Here is a 23,032-nt window from a genome sequence, read left to right as displayed (position 1 = left end):
TTACAAATAGCACTCTCCACTGACGGTGACTGCAAAGAGGTCTGCATACTTCACCATTTCCAAAGGTATATTTTGGCAAATAGTTAGGTAGATGTATATGTTCCTCCCAACCCAAAATGAATGAGATTAACAAAAGACATATAAGAATGATTTTTTGAAGTCAAGTATTTCCACTCAATTTATATAACACCCATCTGCGAGGGTGATCCATTTTACATTTTCTTTCAAGAAAACATTTTGGTCTGAAGTGAATGTTTCAAGTGACCTGAAATTTATTTATTTTCAATTTTTTCCCACTCCAGGTCTGCTGAACTGTGTTTTGTTACTGGGGTTTTTTGGTTTTTTTGTTTTTAAGGGGGTGAATAGGGTGTTTCAGGGAAATTTTTCAGTCTACAAACAGAAAAATCCATTAGTTTCACAGCTGTAGGTGTCAATGTTTTGACTTATGACTTCAATGCTTCTCTAGTTTACAGAGGCATAAATGCAAAAAAACAAAAAACAAAACAAAACAAAAAACCTGAACCTCCCCCCAAAAAAAAACAACACTAAAAACCCCCAAACAAACAAACAAACAAACAAAACCAGAAAACCTCACCCAGACCATTGGTGAGACTATTTGATTTAAATAAAATATCAGTGTGGTTAGCTAACTCTAGTATTTCAAGTGAAAGAATCATTCCCCCTCCCCCCTATTGCAGATTTGAATCCTATAAGAAATTGAAGGGACTGATTCTTACAATAGTTTCTTTGTTTTAAATAATTGCAACTCTGCTGACCTCATTAAAATTAGATGAGATTTATATTCAGGCAGAAAGAAATCAGAATCAGACCAAGAACTTGGAACTTATGTTATTTTTAGCACCAAAATAATCTCTTGTTTTGTAAAGCACAAGAATTGCTACAGGGCCCATAAATATTTTGTGAATCTGGCCAACAGATAAAAGTAGAAACTACTTAGAACATGAAGAAATTCATGTGTCTGTCTATTGACAGTGCCTTATGGAAGAACAAGAGTCTAGGTACAATAAGGCAATAATGAATTTAATGAAAAAGCTACAGACATTCAGGTTGTAAGCTGAGCTGCTGTTGAAAGATAGTACATATTTTTGCCTGTATAGCAGAATTCTTTGGCTGAATGTGTATGAGTAGATTTCCATTGATAATAAATATGGAGGAAATTATTTATTGTAAATGGTAATTAGACTTTCCCCAGGCTATGAATCCAGCCAGTAGCAGATATTGAGTAATAACATAGGCATTATTTTTGACATTCTGTCTCCATGCAAAAAAATAAGAGAGGATGATAGGAGCTAAACTTTTTTATGTCTTTGTTTAAAGTAAAGCAATATCACCATAGGCATAAATTAATATTGGTGTGTGATTTTATGTAATAACATGCATAAGATGTAGTATAAGGTCACACTACAACTTTATCTACAAAAATAGAAAAATGTGTCACAAAAACACACTAGCTCAAACTCTCTCAAATTTACCCAGGACTGCATTAGGATTACATGCAGGCTGTCTAAGCAGTTTTTGTAGGAATCAGCATCAGATTTTAACAAATTTGGAACTGATCCTTGCAGGAAAAAAATTTATACATTTTTTACTTGCAGTCATCACTCACATTCATCTGAGAGTTCTTCTGTTACCTCAAGCAATATGGAGCTATGCTTTTGTTATAAGAGGATCTCAGTTTCATATACCCTCTTGCCATCAAATTATAGTGCCTAGCACAGTGACAATTGCAAAGACCTCAGAAAAAATACATTTCTAGCCCATATGTTTAATTATTTTCAAGTTTCATTTGCTGTTGGCAAGTTGATGTTATTTTGATTTTGCTGAGGTGAAATATATGAGTTTCAAATATGACTTTGAAATTGATTAGGAATTAATATGGCAGCATTACAGATACAGTAGATTTACTGCTTCTTTTGTGGTTCAGTGTGAACTCCCATGCGGAAAACCTCTTGTGACCAGACTCAGAGTGACATGAGCAAAGTAGCTTATACTAGAGATAAGAGATCAGAGAAAAGGAGTCAAATAGGTAAAAGCAGAAGGGGGTTCTATCACTGCAAAAAAATTTATACCCACTCCAAAAAGGAAAAACCCCGGAAGGAGTCACACGAAAGGTTAGATGTGGATGGATTATGAAAACAGCTAAAAAAGAAAAGAAAACAAAACAAAACAAAAAAAAACCCAAAAAAACCAAAAAAAAACCCAAAAAAAAAAAAAACCACCAAAAGCCAACCAAACAAATTAAAAAAGCTTTAAAGGCAGTTGGTACATTTAAAATATTCTCTATAGCTCTTATAAGAACATTAACAAAATTAAATTTGGAATTGTCCAACTGATGTTGAGCACAGCCGAGCCCCACACTGCAGGCATGTGCTGCTTCTGGGGCAGGACTTACACTTCATTTTTGGGAGCAGGTTTCTTGATGACAGCAAATGGGACAGAAGGGCCTGGGAGGAGAGGATGTTCTCTGCGGAAAAGTTACACACGTGGCTGCAGATTTAACATATGTTAGATGTGTGGCTGCATATTAACCCTTCCACCTTTCTCCTTCTATAGGAGCTGCATTGAGGGCACCATTTTTGGCAACTTAAATACACAACTAGTGTAAATTTACATGTAACTTTATCTACAGAGCAGGACTGCTGGTGAAAAAGACAGTATGTATTATAAACAGGGGCTTTAAATTGCAGTACTCAGTCTTGTGCTATCTAGTGTCTTCCACTATGTTTATCCTCAAAGTAAGCTATCTAAATATGAATGTGGCAGAGGGTTGCTACCATCTGAGATGCAATATGCTCACATAGTGGTCATGCAAGGAGGTTCAGAGGTGTTTATTGATCTATCTTTAGAAAAGGAGTAACAGCAGTAACCTTCCCACTGACAGACACAAAAGGGTTAAACAAAATCTCACTTCCAGTCCACCACTGGGCATTCAGAACTGTACTAAAGTAAAAAAAGAGTGTCCAGGGAAACTAACAGTATTGTGCTGAGGGATCCCCAACATCCTTTTTTGCATGCTTACTTCCCTTTTGTAGATTTTGACTCAGCTTACTTGTTTCAGTGGCTATCATTCACATCTCATATTTATTTAATTAGAAATGTTGTTTAAAGTCAAGGTTTTCATAATGAATATTTTCTTCAATTTTATTCATACTTTCAGATCTCATTTTATATACTGAGGTTTCAGCAAAACTCAAATGTCTAATTAAAAATCAGTGTCACAACTGATTTTGTATCTCATATGTTCTCCATAAAATCTGGAGAACAGAGAAAGCACTTCTCAAACATGTTATATCAATTACGGTGTTTATGTCATTTTGACTTTGGGGTGAACTGATATAAACACAGAGAATTAGATCCTTCCAGCTTTCTAGATACCTGTATTAAGAACCAGATTCATATTTTGGACTGACTTGTACCTTTGACAGCACTCCTGCTACTGCACTCAGGAGCCATTTGTATTGTCCTTCAACTTTGTATCGTGTATCAATGCATCAAGTAAGGTCCAGTTTGGACCTGAAAGTAGTGAAAGGAAAAGTATTCCACATAGTTACAGTTTTAGATCCGATCTTGTTTACATTCAAGTCAACAAAAATTCAAGGTTAAGCACTTCGCTTACATGAAAGCAAAATGATATGGTGATGCTATTACATTACAAATAAACCAAAGTATCCAGATGTATTTCCAGCTTCAAAAATTAGGATCTTTGCAGAGCAACTGACACAGAATTTTAAAAGAAGCTTTATATATATTCTCAGTTAACAATGTGTCCCTAAGTATTAAGTAGGATTTATTCTTCAAAGGGCAAAAGACAAGGTCTATGCCTCGAAGTTTGTTTTTTAATACAAATATTTGAATAAACAGTTCCAGGCATACCTGCAAAGACTGCATATTGTATTGTAGAACAAGACTTTCAGAAATATTTTCTCAAATACTTAACATGAAGTGTCATATTAACATGGTGTGACCACACATTGCATTTTTAACATTTATATATGCAAATGGTCATATTTACATGTGCACATGCCATTCACAAATTCAAATTGAAGGCAAATAAATGCTTTAGATTAAGGAGATTAATTTGGTGTGTCTCACGGTTGACACACTTTCTACAGAGATTTCTGAGATCCAAGTGCTGGGCTGTTATCCGAAAAGACAGATGGCAATTTCCTTTTGATAAGAGTCCAGGCTTTTAGCAATGAGGGAACCCTGATTTTTCTTGTAGGGAAAGCATCTTTCAGAAGCCAGATAAATCATTCTAAAATAGACAAACACAGGAACCAAGAAACTAATAAATGTGAAATGAACTGTTGCAGCCCCTTTCAAAAGTTTAGAAAGCACTTTTTTGCTTTCATTCTTACAACACACAGAAACTACTTCAGAAAACTAGAGAATACAAATAACTTTTTCAGTACTCATTCCTCTTTTATAAGTACTGATACAATTTATGATTATTAGAGATGCCAAATTTAATTTAGATGTTGTTTGTTTAGAGTACATATGCATCATGCATGAAAGAAACAGTTTCAAATATTTTAAAAACTATGTAAACACAAAAGTAACTCAGAAAAAATCAGATAAAACAATAAATCAGACAAAACCAAGATGCCTCTGTTTAACTGAAGTCTTTTTCAGTGGGTGCAATCTTAAATAGATCTGGAACATTTCAAACTTGTAAGTTGTAAATGTGGAGAGTCAGGAACCTACAAGACAGGAGTCTAGGGTCTGTAAGTACTGACCTGCTGCTAAAGTGGTCAGTCATCTGCATTTTGTAGTTATTTAATATATTTAAATATATTCACTCTTTCTTTTTGTAAACACATAAGACCCAGCCTCAGACATGCTGAGACCTTCAATTTAGTTTGTCTTGTAGGATTACACCTGATGAGGATCGCTTTCTTCTAGTTTCCTCTCCTTTCTTTTCTATCTGTCACTAATAGAGAAGAAATTAAATTGGCTAGGGTGGTGTCTGCTCACTGTTAGCCTGATCTGTTCTTCATTATTCATGTCTCCATAAGTTTGGTCTGAGAGACCTGGGAATTATGTCTGCTCTTTATTTGCTTTGCCACGGCTCTATAAGAAATATGCCCTTTTAATTTTGCAGGTTTTTATTGTAGTTTTCAGACTGGTTCAAATTTGACCAGCAGCACCTTGTTTACAAAGATATTTCAAGAAATTTTGTTCATCCTCTTCTATCCATGTCATATCAAGGCTCACATGAGCACTGCGTACTTCCAATCACCTCAGGTCGCGTCGCTTTGCATTGAATCAAGTCATGTCGCATCAGCGATACCACTATCAGTGCTTATTTCTGATAGAAAATTCAGCATAGATTTAGACAGCAAATAACTCAAGCACAATAAATGCATATAATGAGCAGACTAAGTATCTGTGAGAACCAGATATTTTAAGTGTCTCTGTCAAGTTGGTGCTTTCAGATATTTCAATATCTGTGTCTCTACACTGTATGCTGTACATAAATTTCTGATCCATGTGCATATACTAAAATGTCTGTCTAAGCAGCCTATTTGGAACTCTTACCATCTACAACCATTTGCAAATTTAGATCTGTGCAGTTTTGAAATAAGCAGACATTGTTGGATGGGTCTGGATATTATAACTAAATTGCACATTTTGTAGGTTGATCATATCACAACAGTGTACAAAAACTAAATGTTTACAGATTTAATTTTTTTTTCATAATTTGAGATTTGCCCGCTGGGCGTGTTTTCAAATAGTTATGCATGATTAGGCTCTATGACAGCCATTTTATCAGACATTTTACCCTGATGCTCATTTACAAGTTAAATGTTGTAATTATCCTATTATGTAAACAAAAAAAGGAGGGAGGGACAGAGGGAGGGAAAGATCAACATTAAAAAAAAATCTAAGTGATAATTACAAAACCAGACAGAGTTTCCAAAATGCTTGCTCATGGCATCTGTTTGGATGAAATTAACATCTTTTGGTTTATGTTGCCTGTGTCTTCTCTCTTGACTTTCTTGGGATCTGCGTGTTCAGAGGATTTTTCAAAATGTGACTTAATTTTACTTAAAATCCTAAAAAGAAATTAAATTGACAGAGCTCACTCACCGACAAGTCTATATAAGTGCTAAGTGGTGATCTTGTTGATTATTATGATCAATTTGTTTTGTACTTATTGCTGGTATATCTACGTGCTTTCAAAGGATTCAATTGAAGCAGTCTTTCCAGTGTGGTTTTTTAAATTCCTTCTGGGACCATGAGATTTTATGTAAGTTCAGGGAGCTATCGACTGATACTAGGTATATATACATATTGAAAACAATTAGGAATATAAGCATTAACACTGTGTAAAGAATTTGCCAGAAGAGCTAATGGGGACTTTCAGGGAAATTGCACTTCTGTCTCAATTCATTCATGTTTAGAAATCAAGCATATGGGTATCTAGGTTGAAATGTTCTGCTTCTATGTTATCAAGGTATTGAAAACACTTGAGTATTTTTGTTGCAATATATGGTTTCCAGTTACTGCAGTGCAGTGGTGTGGTGGGTTAGCAACGCCCACCCAGCCACTCACTCACTGCCTCAGTGGGACGGGGCGGGGGGGAAGCAGGATGAGAAAGCTCATGGGTCAAGAGGGACTGCTTGCCAATCAGTGTTGGGGGCAAAACAGATTAACTTGAGGAGAATCAACTTCAATATAGTGCCATTTAAGTGAGAAACAAAGACAAGTATTAAAACAATTTTTCTCCCCACTCTCCCAGACTTCACTCTTTCACTCCTGACTTTTCTACCCATTCTCAATGGGGAGCTATAGGCAGTTAGTTCCCCTCTCTAGCTCCTTTCTCTTCACACTTTCCTCCTGCTCCTGCACAGGCGCTCCAGGGACCACAGTTCTCATCAGGAAATTTCCATTTGCCTACTCTAGGGTCCTCCAAGGGCTGCAGTGGGGACTCTTTTTTCCTTTCTCTGACCTTGCCCTTCCCTTTGTTTTGTTCACTTCTTTTTTTTTATCTTCCTCCTCTGCAGCCGCTTCACTACCAAAACCTTTCCATCTACACCCAGTACAGATGATAATGCTAGTCACTGTAACAAAAAAGGTATCAGAATATCCTCAGGAGGCTGTGCTAAGTATGAAACAGTCTTTTCCCTTAAGGTCCAGTGACTACTACACAAAATTTATCTCAAAAGCCACTGAGAAAAAATGGGAATAAATCCCACTATAATTTAACCTACAATTCTTTCATCAGCTAAACACGATAAAATTCAGATAGATTCTTGTCTAAAAATTCCTACAAAAACACATGCCATGCTGTTAAAAAAATTCATTTCTGTGGATAAAACTTTCACTCATTACAGGTAGAAAAGAAAAATGTCATGTGTTTCTCACTGAGAGCCATTGCTGAATTCTTCTCAACTTAGAGAGATTTGTTTTCACTTGAAAAGCATGGGTTTGAGCAAATAATCTCAGCAGCTAATCTAGTAGTGTGATGCTCCCTACAGAAGAGTTTGTCAGAGAAGGTAAGAGACTGAGGATCTGTTGGCCCCTAATCAAATATAATAGTTTTTACACTAATTCCATCACTAGGAGATATCCAGAAATTTGATTTTTAACAGTCTTTGTGAAAAACACTAATACTATTTTATAAAATGAAGTTATGCCTGAAGTTACTCTGCAATATGTCCTTCAAATTCTCCATTGCTGCATTCAGATAGCAGCATGTCTTTAGGCAGCCTCCACCACAAGTGCTTTGGAAAACACATGAGATCTATATACTAGCATGGCATAAAGTGACTTTACCTTTCAGGTTACATGCCCATTTTTTCATGTGATGCTCTGACATCCTGAAATGTCTTGACTTTTCACTAGTAAAACTGTTTGGTTTTTCTCTTTGCATTTGTTGACTGAATTATGTTGTAATGACTAAAACTGGCTCTTTGATTTCTAGACCAGGAGACTGAAAGTTCAGTAGGACGTGCCTTTTACAAAGGAAAGTACCTACCTTCTGTGTCGGTTATCACATCTGATCTTGTATTCAACAATAGATGAATGCTTGATCCGTATCTCACAGCAACTCCTATGAAACACTATGTTAGTTTTCAAAATAAAGAGGAAGATGGTATTATTCCAAAAAAAAAAAGTATTTGTGGCTCTCAAGAAAGCTGCTTGCAGCATTTGCTCTAACACATTTTTCTTCAAATTTGTTTTTTTTTGAAGACTATGTGTTAACCATAGAAACACTCACTTCACATGGCACAGTTTTAGGATCTTGTTAGTGCCTCTTTCATTCACCAGAATTTCTCAGATTTGTTTTTGTGTGAATTCTGTTTGCTACACTGGAATGTCTTCTGTATTTACTGACTTAGAGTAGACAATGTTTATATGCTTTACATTTAATAGTTCAGCTTTGGAAATTCAGAAAAATGTACTAAACCTACTCAGTTATTGAAGATTCTTCCTAATAAAATTTGCTTCCTCATATAATCATGTTATTAGCAGAGGTGTCATTAAGAGGGCTGGCCTGTCACTTTAAACAAAGATTTCTATTATCTACTCTTATGGCTGGTGGTTTGGGTTGGAGAAGAGATTTGGGCACTGGAATCGACAGCTCTAAATTTCTCAGCCTTCCAAATTAAATCATTATTTAAATTCAGGAACAAAGTAAGAAGAGCCCTTTTTGAGATTTTTCACAATGTATTTCCAATATTTCCAACATGCATTCTTAGGGATCCAACCTTCACTGAGAAATTGCATAAACCTCTCAAGCTAGAGATCTTATTTTTTGAATAAAAGAAAGACTCAAATTGTTATCTTGGTGTCCAGATGTAATGAAATGAGATGTATTTCTTCATCCCCAGTTTGCACGCAAGATAAAAGGGGTCAATTGAATAGAGCGTAACTTGCAGTCAACAGCTCCCCAATGGACTCAAAGAAAAATGCATCCTCTCCTTTTTAATCAGACTTATGAATAGTTAGGGGTGGTCTCGTATGCACTTTGAAGTCTCTTACCCTGCGATTTGGCCCATTCCCTGTATTTTTTCCTGGAACATGGTACTATGCAGGGTACCTATGCATATCACAGCCTCTGCTGTCATTTTTAATAAGTAGCTTATCTCTGTGATGCAACTAAAAGCAATCCTGAGTGTCTCCAGGGTTTGTTGTAATTACATTTTATTGTTGTATTTGAAAATGTGCATTTTTTGAAAACCAGTGCAAGAAAAATGGAAAAGATATTCTAGAAGGTGATAGTCTGATTTTTAGAAGGTTTTAACTTTTTGTAGTTTCCAGATTCACAAGGCTAATTTATGCTTCCCAAGCAGCTGATCTTACACACCTCTGAAGCCCTGAATATAACAGCTAGTGTAGTTTATTAACTGATTTTGAGTAACTGTCAAAAGATTATCATTTATACCTGCAGTCAGATGCTGTAGGATCAGAGGTTCAGTAATTTGTGGGTTGCTAATAAGATTGTAAAGTCTTATACTCTTGCTGCTGCCCCTTTCTTCTCCAAGTATTTACAGCTATAAGAGAATTTCTTCAAGTCCCAGTACTGCCAACAAAGTGCTGTGTAAAAAAAGGCAGCCTTTGCTAACTTCTGATTCAGACAATAAAGAAATGGCACTGTTTTGAGCAGAAAACCAACCAGTTTACTTGTATTGTTCTCTGGCATTACACTGCCATGCTCAGGCACCACCACCCAAAGGACTGAAGAGTGCATCAGCTACCTTTGCACTCACATCTTTGTGCAGTCAGTGGAATTTCTTGTAGCCTGCATTCAAGGACTGAGCTTCACTTTGGTCATTGTACTGGATCTCGTCACAGCTCAGCTCATCAGGACTGCTAATCAAGCATGCATTGCAGTTTTCCCCTTTTGTGTTTTATTCCTGCTTGATTTTCATGCCATGGAGTGCTGTGAACTGCTTTTAGAGATTCATATAACACTTTTTTCCAAATCAAAATATTCCTCCAAACAATGTCATCTTTTCTGTCTGGCATTGCTACTAATCTTTATTTAGTTATTTACTTTACAATTTCTAGAGGGATTGGATATGCCCAAGGCACCCCTTTAAGCAACGCTTTATATCAAGGTTGCATTTATAAATACTTCATGAGAGGCTAATGAATGATTAATAGATGTTTTAATGTATGACCAATCAATTGTAGATTTTGCAATGTCCAACAGACAAGTAGGTTTCTTATAAGCATAGATTATAACCATATCTGACGTCTTCTATTGATGGGCTTCTAAACGTCTATAACATACACACTACTCATATCTGTAACATGTTTGAAACATCTACTAATCACTGATTAATTTTTTATAACCTATTTTGAAGCAGAGCCTGTCTCCCTTACCACTGCTTGTGACTCTCCATTTCTAAAAGATAGATAATTTACTCATCATCTTAGGACTTAGAACTCCTACTAATTTCAGCTCAAACATAAAGCTTTTTTGAGTTAGCTCTAGCATTTTCATCTCAGTCTAAGAAAAAATGTTCCTAGACAATTATGTCCCTCAGACTTCTGGCTGCTCTACCCTGCTAATGCATATTTTGCAAGTTCTGCTATAATGCAATGATTCTTAGGAGGCAAAGCCACTCTAAAATGTATTTTCAGCCTTTTGAACTCAGTTTAATTGCTCTCAAGACAGCTGTCCAAGTGACGATGTTTCACAGTGTTTTTGGTTTTTTTTACTGTTATCCCTGTGTGCTTGGTTCATTTGTCCTTTCTCAGAAAAGGATAAGAAAACAGAAACTTCCCAATAAGCCAGTGGAAAAGCCATGTCCAAGACAACTTTTGATTCTGACAGAGGAGCACACATTTTGTATGCTTGATAAGCAAAGGAGTTGATAGGACTGCTCCTCCATGGGATTCCCCTAGTCTTAAGGTGAAAGCCATGACCATGTTCTATGCTTTCTATGATGCATTCAGGTAGAATTGAATAAAGCAGACAATACAAATTATTTCCTGAAAATGTATGAGTCCTAGAACTAATCATTCACATTTGAGAAGCAGCATGTTGCTTAGTATCATATTTTGCAAATGAATTTTGACTTTTTACTTGAAATCTACTGACCTCCCTTACAAGGTTGAGTCTTCTAATGTGATTTATCTAGATATTGAGACCAATTATTTAATGATAAAAATTAAAAGGATTTGCAGATTTCTCTTGGGTTTGAGGTCATCAGTAAAATAGTTTCTGTTCTGAATGTCGCCAAGTAAACATTCCACTCCCAGGCCTGTGCTAATCTTTCACTGATTGCTCTTTACAGTAGTACTAAGCTGCTACACCTGTGGCATTAGCAACTTGAGCCTAAAGAAACACATCAAGCATAATTAGATTTAAAAAAATAGGGGAGAGAATATAGGGTTAAAAAAGGGAATTGCATTCTTCAACATCACATGGAATTTCCTCTTCCTTTTTTAAAACTATTAATTTTCAAAGCCCCAGAAGTAAGAACCTCTCAAACTTCAGCTCTTGGAGCAGACATTTTTTACACACAATTAAGTGGGTAAAAAACATTAAAATAACATAAATGTTACTGTGCTATCACTTTTATATTATTCAGTTAGTATTATATATTTATCATGGGTTTTATCATTGTCTTTTATTCCTTTTTTTTCAGCTGGTTAATAATCCACTAGCAAGTCAAGCAGCAGCAGCTGCAGCAGCAGCAGCCATGGGCTCAATAGCAAACTCCCAGGCCTTTGGAAACGCCCTCTCCAGTCTTCAGGGGGTCACAGGCCAGCTCGTCACTAATGCACAAGGACAGGTGAGTAGAAGATGGAGCAAACAGTGAATTCTGATGGCAGGCTGATCTTGGGACAAAAATCAGTTCCGCCTGTATGACAGCAATTTAAAAGTGCACATGTTGAAGATAAATAAATATTGATTTGCCAGACAAGGTAAGAAATGGAAAGTCTGAGAAACAGGGGGAAGTTAGGCACTCTTAAAGAGTGTTTTCAAGCTAGAAAAGGCTAAGGGTTTGGTTTATTTTGTTTCAGTCCTTTTAAAATATTTCAGTAGCGCAATACCATTTGCTACTATTTTACCATTTCAAAAGTCTAGCAACCCTGTGATTTTTAACAAACATACCATCTGTCTTCTTCCACTTACATACGCCTAATAACAGACACCTTTACTGAAGTGGTACAGTGCTTCACTTTTTTCCATTTCTGTGGTATTTCTGTATTGCATCGTTTCTTAAAAGGCATTTAATGTTTCTAGTAAAGGAAAATAAATTGTAATAAAGTATCAGGAATGGAGTTATCTGAGTGGCTTCCTAATTTGTTTATTAACTATGTTAAGCAATTTGCAATGACTATGCCAGCCTGTAAATGTAAATTTGGAAGATTATTTAGGTGTAAAGAAAATTTTCCAAAAAGGAACTTGAACATTGTTTAAGAGTTAGTGTGTCTAAGAGAGAGATTGTGCATTACCTACATTTTGGAGCTGTTTATTTGTTAAAACTATTTTAGTTTCAGTCTTAGTATGATGCAGAAACATATGCATCTGAATTTATATATATAAAAATAATTCCTTTGGTGCACCATATTTAAGCAGCTCTCAGATTGTGACCACTTTTATCCTTCATTGAATTTATTAGGACTAAAACTAACACAATTGTTTCTCTGCAACAGATCTATGAATATAACTGGTAACTGAGTCATTTGAATGTCATTATTCTAAATTCTACAAATTGGGCATACAGTGATAGCCACAGTGTTTATGTGGATGTTAGGCCCTGAAAAACATTTATTGAAATGATGCAGTTTAGCTGATATGTGAATCTAAAATCTAGTTTCTACTCTTACTGTTTACTAGTGAGGAGAAAAAAAAAAAAAGAGCAGCTCTTCTCCTGGTAATTTTCTGCAAGTTAATTGGAACAAGAGTGAGGTTTTTTATTTTGGCCCATTAAAAAATAAAATTGAACACTTTATAGGACCTCCCCTGGTTTTTTTAAACAGGACATATAAACAAAGATGCTTCCTGAGCTTCACTATCACCATCCAAGTCCCAGGGAAAAAAATGCTGACCTTGTTATATTTACTGAGTGGGTGCAGAATTGTTCCATCACTACCCCGAGGGTTGAACGATGGAGCTTGTCAAAGTGAGGCCTTATCTAATGAATCATCTTATCGCAGGTGCACACCACACATATTAAAGGAGGATTGTATGAACAATGTGCCCTCTACAATAACCTTTCAATGTCTACTTTAACCCTTGTTTCAATCCCTTTTCATCAAAGGATCATTTTATGCAGCCAGCTTTAAATGGAGGCTCTCAAAAGCCTATTAAGATTTCTGGAGGGATGGGGTATTGGTTTGGGAGAAAAGTTGGTTATAATACCTATAACTCATAGTCAGATCAGCTCCAACATAGAAGCCTGCTTGTTTCTATCTCCTCTGTGCTCCAGAAATGGTTCACAGTTGCCACTTACATATGAAGCACTTGACACCAAGGATGTTCATCGTAAGAGCTGAAGTTATGACTGTAGACTAATTTCTTTATAGCTTTTCCTTTACATGTTCTTCACTGAAAACATAATCTATGTGTGACCATTCATTGCATCCCTAAAAAAACCCCACTACTAAGAAGATACCACTGAATTAATGTTTCACTCGGGCCGTCTGTTTATTCCAGACATAAAGTCAAGACCAATAATTCCACAGGTTGCAGAGAAAGAGAAAGGAAAGGAAGACTCTTCACAATTGTCAGAATCAAATTACTGCATCTAGCTATCTGCCTAGGTTTTTTTAAATAAGAGTTTTCTTTTTATTGCTTGTTTTTGCAAATGTTCCTTGGTTTATAATCAGTACTGCAGACCTTGCCACAATATAGATAAATATTGACAGTAAGTGTGTAATATAGCATACAGTTTTATAATATTCAGCATAAACTCATATTACTTAGAGACCACTTATCCTGCCTTAAAACAGGACTATTCAGTATAATTTATCTACATTCCAGAAAGTAAATTACATTCCCTTCAAATTAATAGAATTATAGCACCTAACCAAGAACTACAGGATGTTTTTTCAAAATTGGGAACATAAACGAATAGTAATTTGAAATGCTGCATTTCTGAATAATCTGCTTAGAATCACTAAAGAGCCAGATTTGCACCACGTGTTAAGAATTCCGCCCTTTAAAAATTTTCCCTTTCAAGGAATCACAAGTATGATACCCAAAACTCACTCCTGAAAATATAAAGCTAAATGAGTTACTAAAATGTTGATATGTGCAATCTTTGTAATTACATGCTGTTTCTGTTACAGAAATTCAGGGCTTGTAAATGTCCATCTGTCTAGCTAAATATATGGTGATCAGTAATCCCTGGAGACATTAAGCTCTAGGTCAAATCCAAGATCCTATGCCAAATTTAAGGGAAATGATCCTTTAAATTACATATGGCATGGCCTTAATTCCCAATAGTCTAGGAGTGCTTACAATTACAGTTTAAAAAATCATATATATTAACAAAAATTTATATAACATTTTTTAATTTAATTAATTATTGAATTCAGAGTTATAGCATGTTTATTTTTCATCTTTTGCTTTGGATGGCAATATAAACTGTATCACCAGAGCTTCCCAAGATCAAACCAAGAGATCTAATCCATTGAAACAATATTATTAGATCACCAGATTAATTTGATATAGTACACGTAGAGGACTCTAAATCAAATTTTCATTTTCAGAGGCATATTATGAAGAGCTATTGGCCCATGTAACACTGCTTACATTCGGTTCGCCCTCAGCACTTTCCAGGAACTGTTTGCAGCACTGGGCTTTTATATCTTAAATTGGAAGGCCAGGGCAGCTGGTTTGCCAGATTGCACCCTGTCAGTAGATTTCAAAGAGAGACTGTCTACCTATTCAGCTTCAGCCTGCCTTACAGTAGGACCCTAGTGCCATTGCTGCCCTTGGATTCTTCAGAGGTTTAACCCAATATATCTTTTTTACACTGGTTTTGCAAACAAAATAAAAAATCAGGAGTTTTGTGTTGGTTTTGCTATGTTTATTGGGTATGTGAAATGTGTGCTTTGGAGGTTGTCATAATATTTTAAGGAAATGAGCCACAGAAATATGAAAACAAGGTTGATGAATATGGTTTCTTAATTATCATCTGTTGCATTCATATATGCCTCTTGACTTCAGCAGGATCAAATACATTTTAACTGTGGGTACTGAGTAAGTTTGATTTCTCTTTTGAAAAGATGGGAATTGTCCAACAAGAGAAAAATACCACTAAATTCAGCAGTTGCAAAATAACATTTTACCATAAAAGAAAAGAGAAACATGATAAGAGTTGGCATGATGAACTGCCTTGTGGATAAATAGGGCAATAGTCTGTTTCCTGTGAGATTATAAGGAAAATCTAAGTATGTATGGTGTAATTGTATTGTCCACACTTTAAGTGAACAGTGAATTAATTGGGATTGTTTCATTAAAATCTAAGAATGCCCCTGAAGTAACCCAGGCTTCATTGTGCCCATGCCTTGCTCTTTAGATATGAAAACCTTCTGTATAAGAAAAATCTTAAGCACAGGTCCACTCTGGTACTTAACAAAAAAATAACTAATTTTTGAGTATTGTAGTCCACAAGTAGCTGAGGAAACTAAATAGCAAGAGAGGCATTGTTGATGCAATTAGATAATAGGAGTACTTTGGTTCTCATTATTCTGATGAGAGGGTACACGTTTGCTCTTTGAGCTTCTTGATGGTAAACGGTGCTAATGAGGCCTGATGGATTCCCTGCTCCTAACAAGCCTCTCAGCAGCACAAGTGATTACAATGGAGATAGATTTGATGGGATGCGCTCCCTTTTGTAGTATCTCGGCTGCTGACACTCTGCGACATAATCAGGTCACAGAGCCGGTCACAGCCATCAGCAAAAGCCATAGCTCTATTCCTCATTATTAAAGTGCATTATTCAGTTCCAGGCCTTCACAATACTGCCAAGGGCCTTTTTTTTCTTCCCCTTTTTTTGTTAAGCATCAGTTCTCAAATACAAGAGTTAATAAAATCATCAACCAAAGAACTAGTAAATTAAAGAAATGGAAATAAAGTGCTCCCTTTCAAATTCATTGAAGGATCACAATTAAATAAGCAGAGAATTTCTCATCACCACACACTGTACAGTACAATGTAATATGTCATGTGCAATAACAACAGGCATAGGATTTTAAAAAAATAACACTGTGCTCATTGTGGACTGGCTTGGAAAGTGCTGAAGTATCTTTTCTGGTGAAGGAAATTTCTGTCTTTTCAACTATTAAAGTCTACATGTAGGTACTATTATTTTCACTGTTTTCTGTAACTACTTTTTTTTCTGAAGTAAGAACAGTTATGTGCAAATTAAGTTTGTGATTCTAAGGAGAGCAGCTGTCTTGTCTTAGCTTAAGTGGCCAAGGCCACAATCTGGAAAATATTTAATAGGCTGCAGTACTAGAACCTCTTTGTTCCCACAGACAAGGCCATTACCTTCTTTTGGGGAGTGAGGTAGTTATAAAATGGTGTGGAAAAAGGTGTTTGTAGCATTTGCTTTCTATTCCAATGATGTTCAGTTGGGGCTATCCCCATTCCAAAAGAAAATACTCTTTTAAAATCTAAGGCACATTTTAATGTAGTTTAGTTAAACATGTGAGAAAAAAAATAGTGGAAAGCCAGAATTTGTTAGTTAGTTACTTACTTACTTACTTATTAACTTTTGTTTCAACTAAATAGCAATAAGATATTCCAATACTGAAATGTGTACCTTTGCAGGGATTTAAACCATTTGTGTTAATCCCTGTACTATATATTAAATTACTATAGTATGATTTTGTGCATAGATAAAACCAAAGAATCTAATACATTGGATGGGTTTTTTTCTTGCTAGTGGGTTTTGTTTTTTGGTTTTTTTTTGTTTGGTTTTTTGTAGCTTTTTCTTCTTGGTCTTGTTCAGCTCCCCAATTTTTCCTCCATTTTCCTTCTGGTAGAGTATGCTGTGATGAGCAAATGAGTATGTATACACAAAGTCACTAGTAAGACTTTCAATTCTCTAGAACCACAGATGTAAGAACTTTTCAATATCCACACTTCAAAGTTCAGAGCAATTAGCAGTCATCTCCAAGAAATGTGTAGAGACTTCTATGTGACCTAGTTTCCTTTTCAACACTAGCCAAGAAAATTGGCAGCTACCCCTGGGACAGCAAGTTGTAATTCCTCCTACACTTAAAAGGAGGGGGTTGATTGTTTGTTGGTTTTGTTGTTTTTTGGGTTTTTTTTTTTTATTGTTGTTGTTGTTTCTGTTTTTTTCATTCTTCCAGAAGTTCTAGGAGGCTCAAAGTCCTGTAATGTGTAAGAATCTTAGAGTCTTCCTGATTATGTGCAATTCATGCTGTTCTTCAGGTGTTCAATGTCCATTAGCCTTTTCTCTTAACCTTCTTTTCTTTTTCTTGTTTTCACTTTCTCTTTCAGCTATGCAACTTTAATACATGGTAACCACTAATATTTTAGCCCCCACAACATCCAAATGTTCACAAAATTCTTAACAATAATTGTTTAAGTAGTGACTACTAACAATATCTTCCTAGGGCTAAGACCTATAGAAATCTGAGTTGGTGGTATCAAAATGGCATATATTAAGGATATTTCATTAGAAACCTGTGACATTAAAAGAAACATATTTTGAGGACAGTGCTAGAGGGAGGGATTATAACAGTCTGATAATACCAGCATTTAAGAATGTTCCTTGGAAAACCCTTTACCAGGAGAATCTGTTTTGACAGACCTTCATATTAATGTATTGAATTTCTGCTGGGTGGAGTCTGACTCCCTATTTTCCCCCTCAAAGTTTCACTGTGCTGAATACATGCGGTTTTGCTGTTTGCAGGAAGAAAAGAGAAAAGGTCAGTTGTAAGGGAAGATTTTTTTTTTTCCATTGGTTTCCCTCCCCACAGCTATACATGGAGGAGGGTGTTTGTTTAATTACCTCCCATGTGAATTTGAATCAAAAGACAAATAATTCTTTTAACATATTTTTGCTGACTGTGTCTTTTTGCTGTACTATTTCTCTAATAATCAGTTGTATCCACAGTGGCATAAATGTAAAAATGCATGGACCAAGCTCTCTGGTCATGCAAATTGGTAGTTTCATGAAACGGAAATGGGCTAAGGCAGAGTGAGTCAACTTAAACCAAGAACTGACTAGCCTTTTTTATCTATTTTTGGCAGTGATCACTGAAAAATGGAAAGGATAATTGTTTAATGAAACTTCTATCAGGCTTGGAAATTATCCACATCGATCCAGAAGAGCCACTGAAATGTCTTTTAACCTAACTTGCAAGAAATCTTACTTTTGCTACTAAATTTCACACTTCAGATTGTAGCCTCTTGCCCGGATTTCTGCCTAAGGTACTGTGTCTTGGACACAGATCTTTTCAGAGATGCCAAGTCTTATTTTCAAAAGCAACCTTCATACCTGTAAAAGCCTGAGTTTCCTTCGATCAGAGTTACGAGACTGAGTGCTTGAAGGCATGTCTATGCACTGTAACAGAGCATTGCAAGCAAATTGCCAGAGACAGTTCATTTATATGTGCATGTCTCAGTGCTGTACTAGCACAGATTGAAGAAGCCAAAACTCTCGGTAGTATGTTGTTATGGCTGGACTAATTAATTCTGCTTCTCAAAAAGGTGACACAGGATCTAGTTCATTAGTTATTAGCTCTGGGGTCTTGCTAACACACTGTATTATGTGGAGTGAATATACTTTGAAGAGATCCTTAAAAGCCTGCAACATTTAGGCACTTTTGAAAATGTTACTAATTGACATTAATTATTTCAAGTCAGAAGTACTGGACATAACTGTCCTTTTGTCATTGCCTTCTTAATTACTTTTGCATGGAGACGAAAACCAAACTTACTACTAGTTCCACCCTAATACCATTTTCATGAACGCTAACCAATAAAAAAAGAAGAACCTACCATTCCTATAATCTGTTCATCTTAGCATCATGAGGTGGTTATAAGCATGAAAAATTTTCGTTGTTATCACCAGTGACATACATCACAGTCAATGAAATCTTTCTGCTCTACAGAGGTTCTTACACTGCTCTCCTTATCATCATATCTTATCACCTTCCAGTAAAGCATTAAGAAACATGACTAGTGATAGTCACAAATTGGTCTTCCTTCCAGCAGAAACTTGTAGAACAGCACATTGCATGTTTGGTAAGGGCATTTGGCTTTGTCTGTCTTTGTTAGGAATTTTTTTTTGTTTGTTTGACTTCTAAAGTTTTGGTTTTGTTTGGATTTTAAAATCTTTATGAAGGGATTTCTTAGAGATGCATGTTGCTTATATTTGCATCAGAGCAAGGCAGATAACAAAAAATGTATTAGCTTTTGCAGCAGCATGTGGTGAAGCCAAAGATAATAAAAACAGGAATGTTTCTCAATTCCTGTTGGAATCCATTCCAAGTATTTGACCTTCCCCTTAGAGCAAACTTTGCTGTGCACAGAGAAGGTTTGACTCTTGTTATCCTAAAAGACTGAATTTGGTCATTATATATTTCATCCACAAGCTTTATCTAGCCATTTAAATTCCTGGGAAGCAAACCACAGAAGAACTTGAAGGCAAAAACTTAAGTTTTTGTAATTACATTAAAAACTCTTTAACATGAGGTAAGCAAAGCAGTGGGCAAAGTTGATTCATGGAGGTGGTACCAAGAAAAGGGCTTTCTATGTTACTGACGTTCCCTAAACAGTGGAAGTGCTCAGGAATATTGCATCAGTTTAGGAGTTGACAAAATTGAGAAAAATTGAGGCCACATCATTGTCTGAACAGAGAGGATGGAAATCCTCCTGTATGAGACTTGTATCAGAGTGGAATCTAAGACTATTCTTAGTTCTGGACTTCTTCTTATGAGGGAGTGCTGTACAGGGTGGGTTATAGAGAGACTGTAGGAGAGCAGAGGCAATAGTGGACCAAATCTGAGAATCTGAGTTATCTTTCTAAATGTGCCTCATAATTTCTGAAAAAACCTCAGGTCATAGTTCTTTGTGTAACATGGTGCTTAGTCCTATTTAGATTTTATCTAACTTATCCTGTATATTGTATATGCTTTATCCTTGTGTCAGAGTTTTGCAATCTGCTGAATTGGCATTGATAATCAGAATAAACAAAACCAAAAGTGATTGTTTGGGCAAAGGGAAAAAGAAAGCAGATCACTCTGTCAATAGTACAATTAATGCAAAATGCTAAATATTTTTGGTCCTTGATTCACTGATAGAACACTCCTGCTGTTTTGGTGAGGTTTGGAATTTCTTGAAAGTTACAAGTCTTCATGTGTTAGTGAAGGCCATTGTCTTTCTTATTGAGCTGCAGTCTTGACAATTGTATGTGTATATCTTAGAGATGCAGGTGAGGAAAGATTTGGCACTCCCATGTTTGCTGTGCAATTGGTATTTTGTTTGAAATCTGGCCAGAATGAGAAGTCCAGATATTTTACCAATGTCTTCTGAAGAATCTGAAAATGAAGAAATATGTCTTCCCCAAGTAGTGTTCACATAATGAGGAGAATATTGCAGAAATGCTTGATTGACTCATTTGGTAGTAAGCCATCCACTGAAAGGTATTCATGCAGCATTCATAGTAACAACCTGCCAGATGCAGACCCATAACTTCTGCATGCAGATCCACAAGCTTCCAAATAGCACAATGAGCTGGATTTGTCCTGTAAGAGGAAGTATTCTCTGTCTTCTGATTTGCATCTAGATTATTGCAAAGAATTGTGTTATGCCTTCTTTTATGGGTTGATCTGTGAATAGTGACAGGGAAAGTTCAAGCAGAAAAAAAACTCACCTAACAGTCCACGAACAGTCGGTCTATTTTTCCTGAAGTATATCTTAGTTTGTCATTTTTTTCAGATGCTGACAGTGGTAGACTTCAGTGTGTGTACATGCAAATGGCCCAGATATCAAAAGGAAGAAAAAAGGGACTTTGAAATATCTATGCCAATGTATTAAATATATATGATTTTAAAAGTACAATTTTCACTTAAATTTCCTTCTTTGCACATTAATTAAATATTATCTCTAGGCTAAGTACCTCTCATAGAAGACTAATGTATTATTGTCACATAATAATGGATGAGAATGACAGAATCTCTTTCCTTAAGTGCAAAGGAGGATTTATTAATGTAAAGAAAACACTCACAGCCCTTGAGCAACTCTTTTTCTGCTTCATAGAGAACCTTTCTAGACTCCCCCCATGTCTAGCTTCATGCTAGAGATTCAAGGAAGCAATACATATATCCTGCCAGTTCAAGAATCAATCCTCTTTTCAGGGAATAATTTAATATCAAGACATGATGTACCCAATATCTAAATATACATTCATTTTCATGTTTGACGCATCAAATGCTCTGACATAGCCAAGTTTCAAAATAAATGGCTTGTTTTAGAGGTTGGATGTGTCATATTAGCATTCACCCAGCAGATAGAGATAGATCAGAGAGTGATCAGGACATCAGGGAGACAGTTTAGAGATGAGAGAGGCCAGGTACACCTTGCAATGTTAAAAAAAGCTAGCTAGCTAGAAAGAAAGAAATTGTATAAATAGGTCACTGCAGTCCAACTGAAAAGAAGTTAAAATTAAACTTGCTAGTCATCATCTCCAGAAGCCTAATCCACTCCCTTCTTTGAGGGCTGTTCATTTAGCGATGTCTTATTTGATAGCACAAATAGACAGACTGGAAGAAAAAAACATGGTATCAGATTCATGCAGTGTACTAGCTTTGAGGGGGAATCAGCACCACTTGCCATGCTAAAATTTCCTTCTTCTTTCCTTCTCAATTCTTCTTATTAGCCTTAATTTGTTCTCATTTGTCTGGTTTTGGTCTCCTGGTTTCTTCTGTAAGTGGAAGCATAAACTCATGTGGAAACAAGAGTATGGGTAAACAGGTGTCTGGTGCCAATGTCAGAGACACATCCTCAGACACCCCAAGGTATTCAGCTTTCTAGTTTCTGTTCTACATCCTCTAACATTTTCTTTTCCTGACAATAGTTCTTTGCCTCACTGTGTATCTAGGATTCAGTTAGTTAAACATAGGTCTTTAGTCCCATTTCAGACATGGCACAATATTACTCTAAGTTGATCCAGAAAAATGTTCTTTCCTCTGTGTCTTATTGCCATATTCTGACAAAATCCTAAAACATTTCAAATAGAGCAGATATCAACATTCTTTTCAACTGAATTGCTTCCCACTTATGTGAATACATGCTTACCTGGAAATTTGTGCTCATCTCCTCAGAAGAGATACAAGTACCCATAGGGAAATGAGAGTATAAATATTTTAATTACCTCTGGAGTCATGCTTCTGTCTTTGAAGTCATTTGACTCTTCATTCTGGTGACAAATGAAAATAAACTAAACCTTCTCCTCCTGGCATGGAAGATGATATACTGCTCTTTTATAGCTCAGATCTGTCTCAAGTGTAATTTTAGATGTGTGTAATCATGACTGTACAGAGGCCATAATTGTCTGCATACTATTAATTTAATCCCCATATTAATATATGAGGAATAAAACTGGGCCTGTATTTTTCTAGGGGTTTGGTTTCCCACAAAAAAATATAAGTACTCTTGAATGACTGCAAAGTGAAAATTAAAAGACACTGAATGTTAACACTACCTTTCACTACTAGTAGGTACTATATAGACAGGTACTATTGATAGCTCTGCATAAAGGATCAGAGTGAAGTAATTAGGAGTTCAAGAAAATTGAGGCTTGTTAATAGAATTGCAGGGAAAATATTTCCCAACATAGGCCCACAGGATGGAATGGTCTGCGTGTTTCCTGATGTCTGTCGTGTTGATGAACATTGCTTCCACAGACCCCTCCAAAGTGCCGGGAGGTGGCTTCCATTTTTAGGTATTTAAATTACATCTTCTGGGATTGGCACTATATATCTCTTAATTTTAACTGTACAGATACTGAAGTATGGGTTTTGTGTTTACAGTCTCTTAAAATTATTATTAGCAACT

The 23,032-nt window shown here is 36.0% G+C and overlaps 1 protein-coding gene across 2 annotated transcripts in view; it reads left to right on the top strand.

Annotated features, from left to right (window-relative positions):
- POU6F2 (POU class 6 homeobox 2) overlaps positions 1-23,032 on the top strand; it is a 312,059-nt gene that overhangs the window by 247,337 nt on the left and 41,690 nt on the right. For both annotated transcript variants that reach the window (XM_041464251.1, XM_041464253.1), the window contains exon 6: positions 11,628-11,774. In XM_041464251.1, coding sequence (XP_041320185.1) covers positions 11,628-11,774 — 147 coding nt within the window. The remainder of the gene's footprint in view (positions 1-11,627; positions 11,775-23,032) is intronic.

Source organism: Pyrgilauda ruficollis, unplaced genomic scaffold (genome assembly GCF_017590135.1).
Source record: "Pyrgilauda ruficollis isolate IOZ18807 unplaced genomic scaffold, ASM1759013v1 scaffold176, whole genome shotgun sequence".
Taxonomy (NCBI): Eukaryota; Metazoa; Chordata; class Aves; order Passeriformes; family Passeridae; genus Pyrgilauda; species Pyrgilauda ruficollis.
The sequence above is the reverse complement of the archived record's forward strand: the minus strand, read 5'-3'. Positions and strand labels throughout refer to the sequence as shown.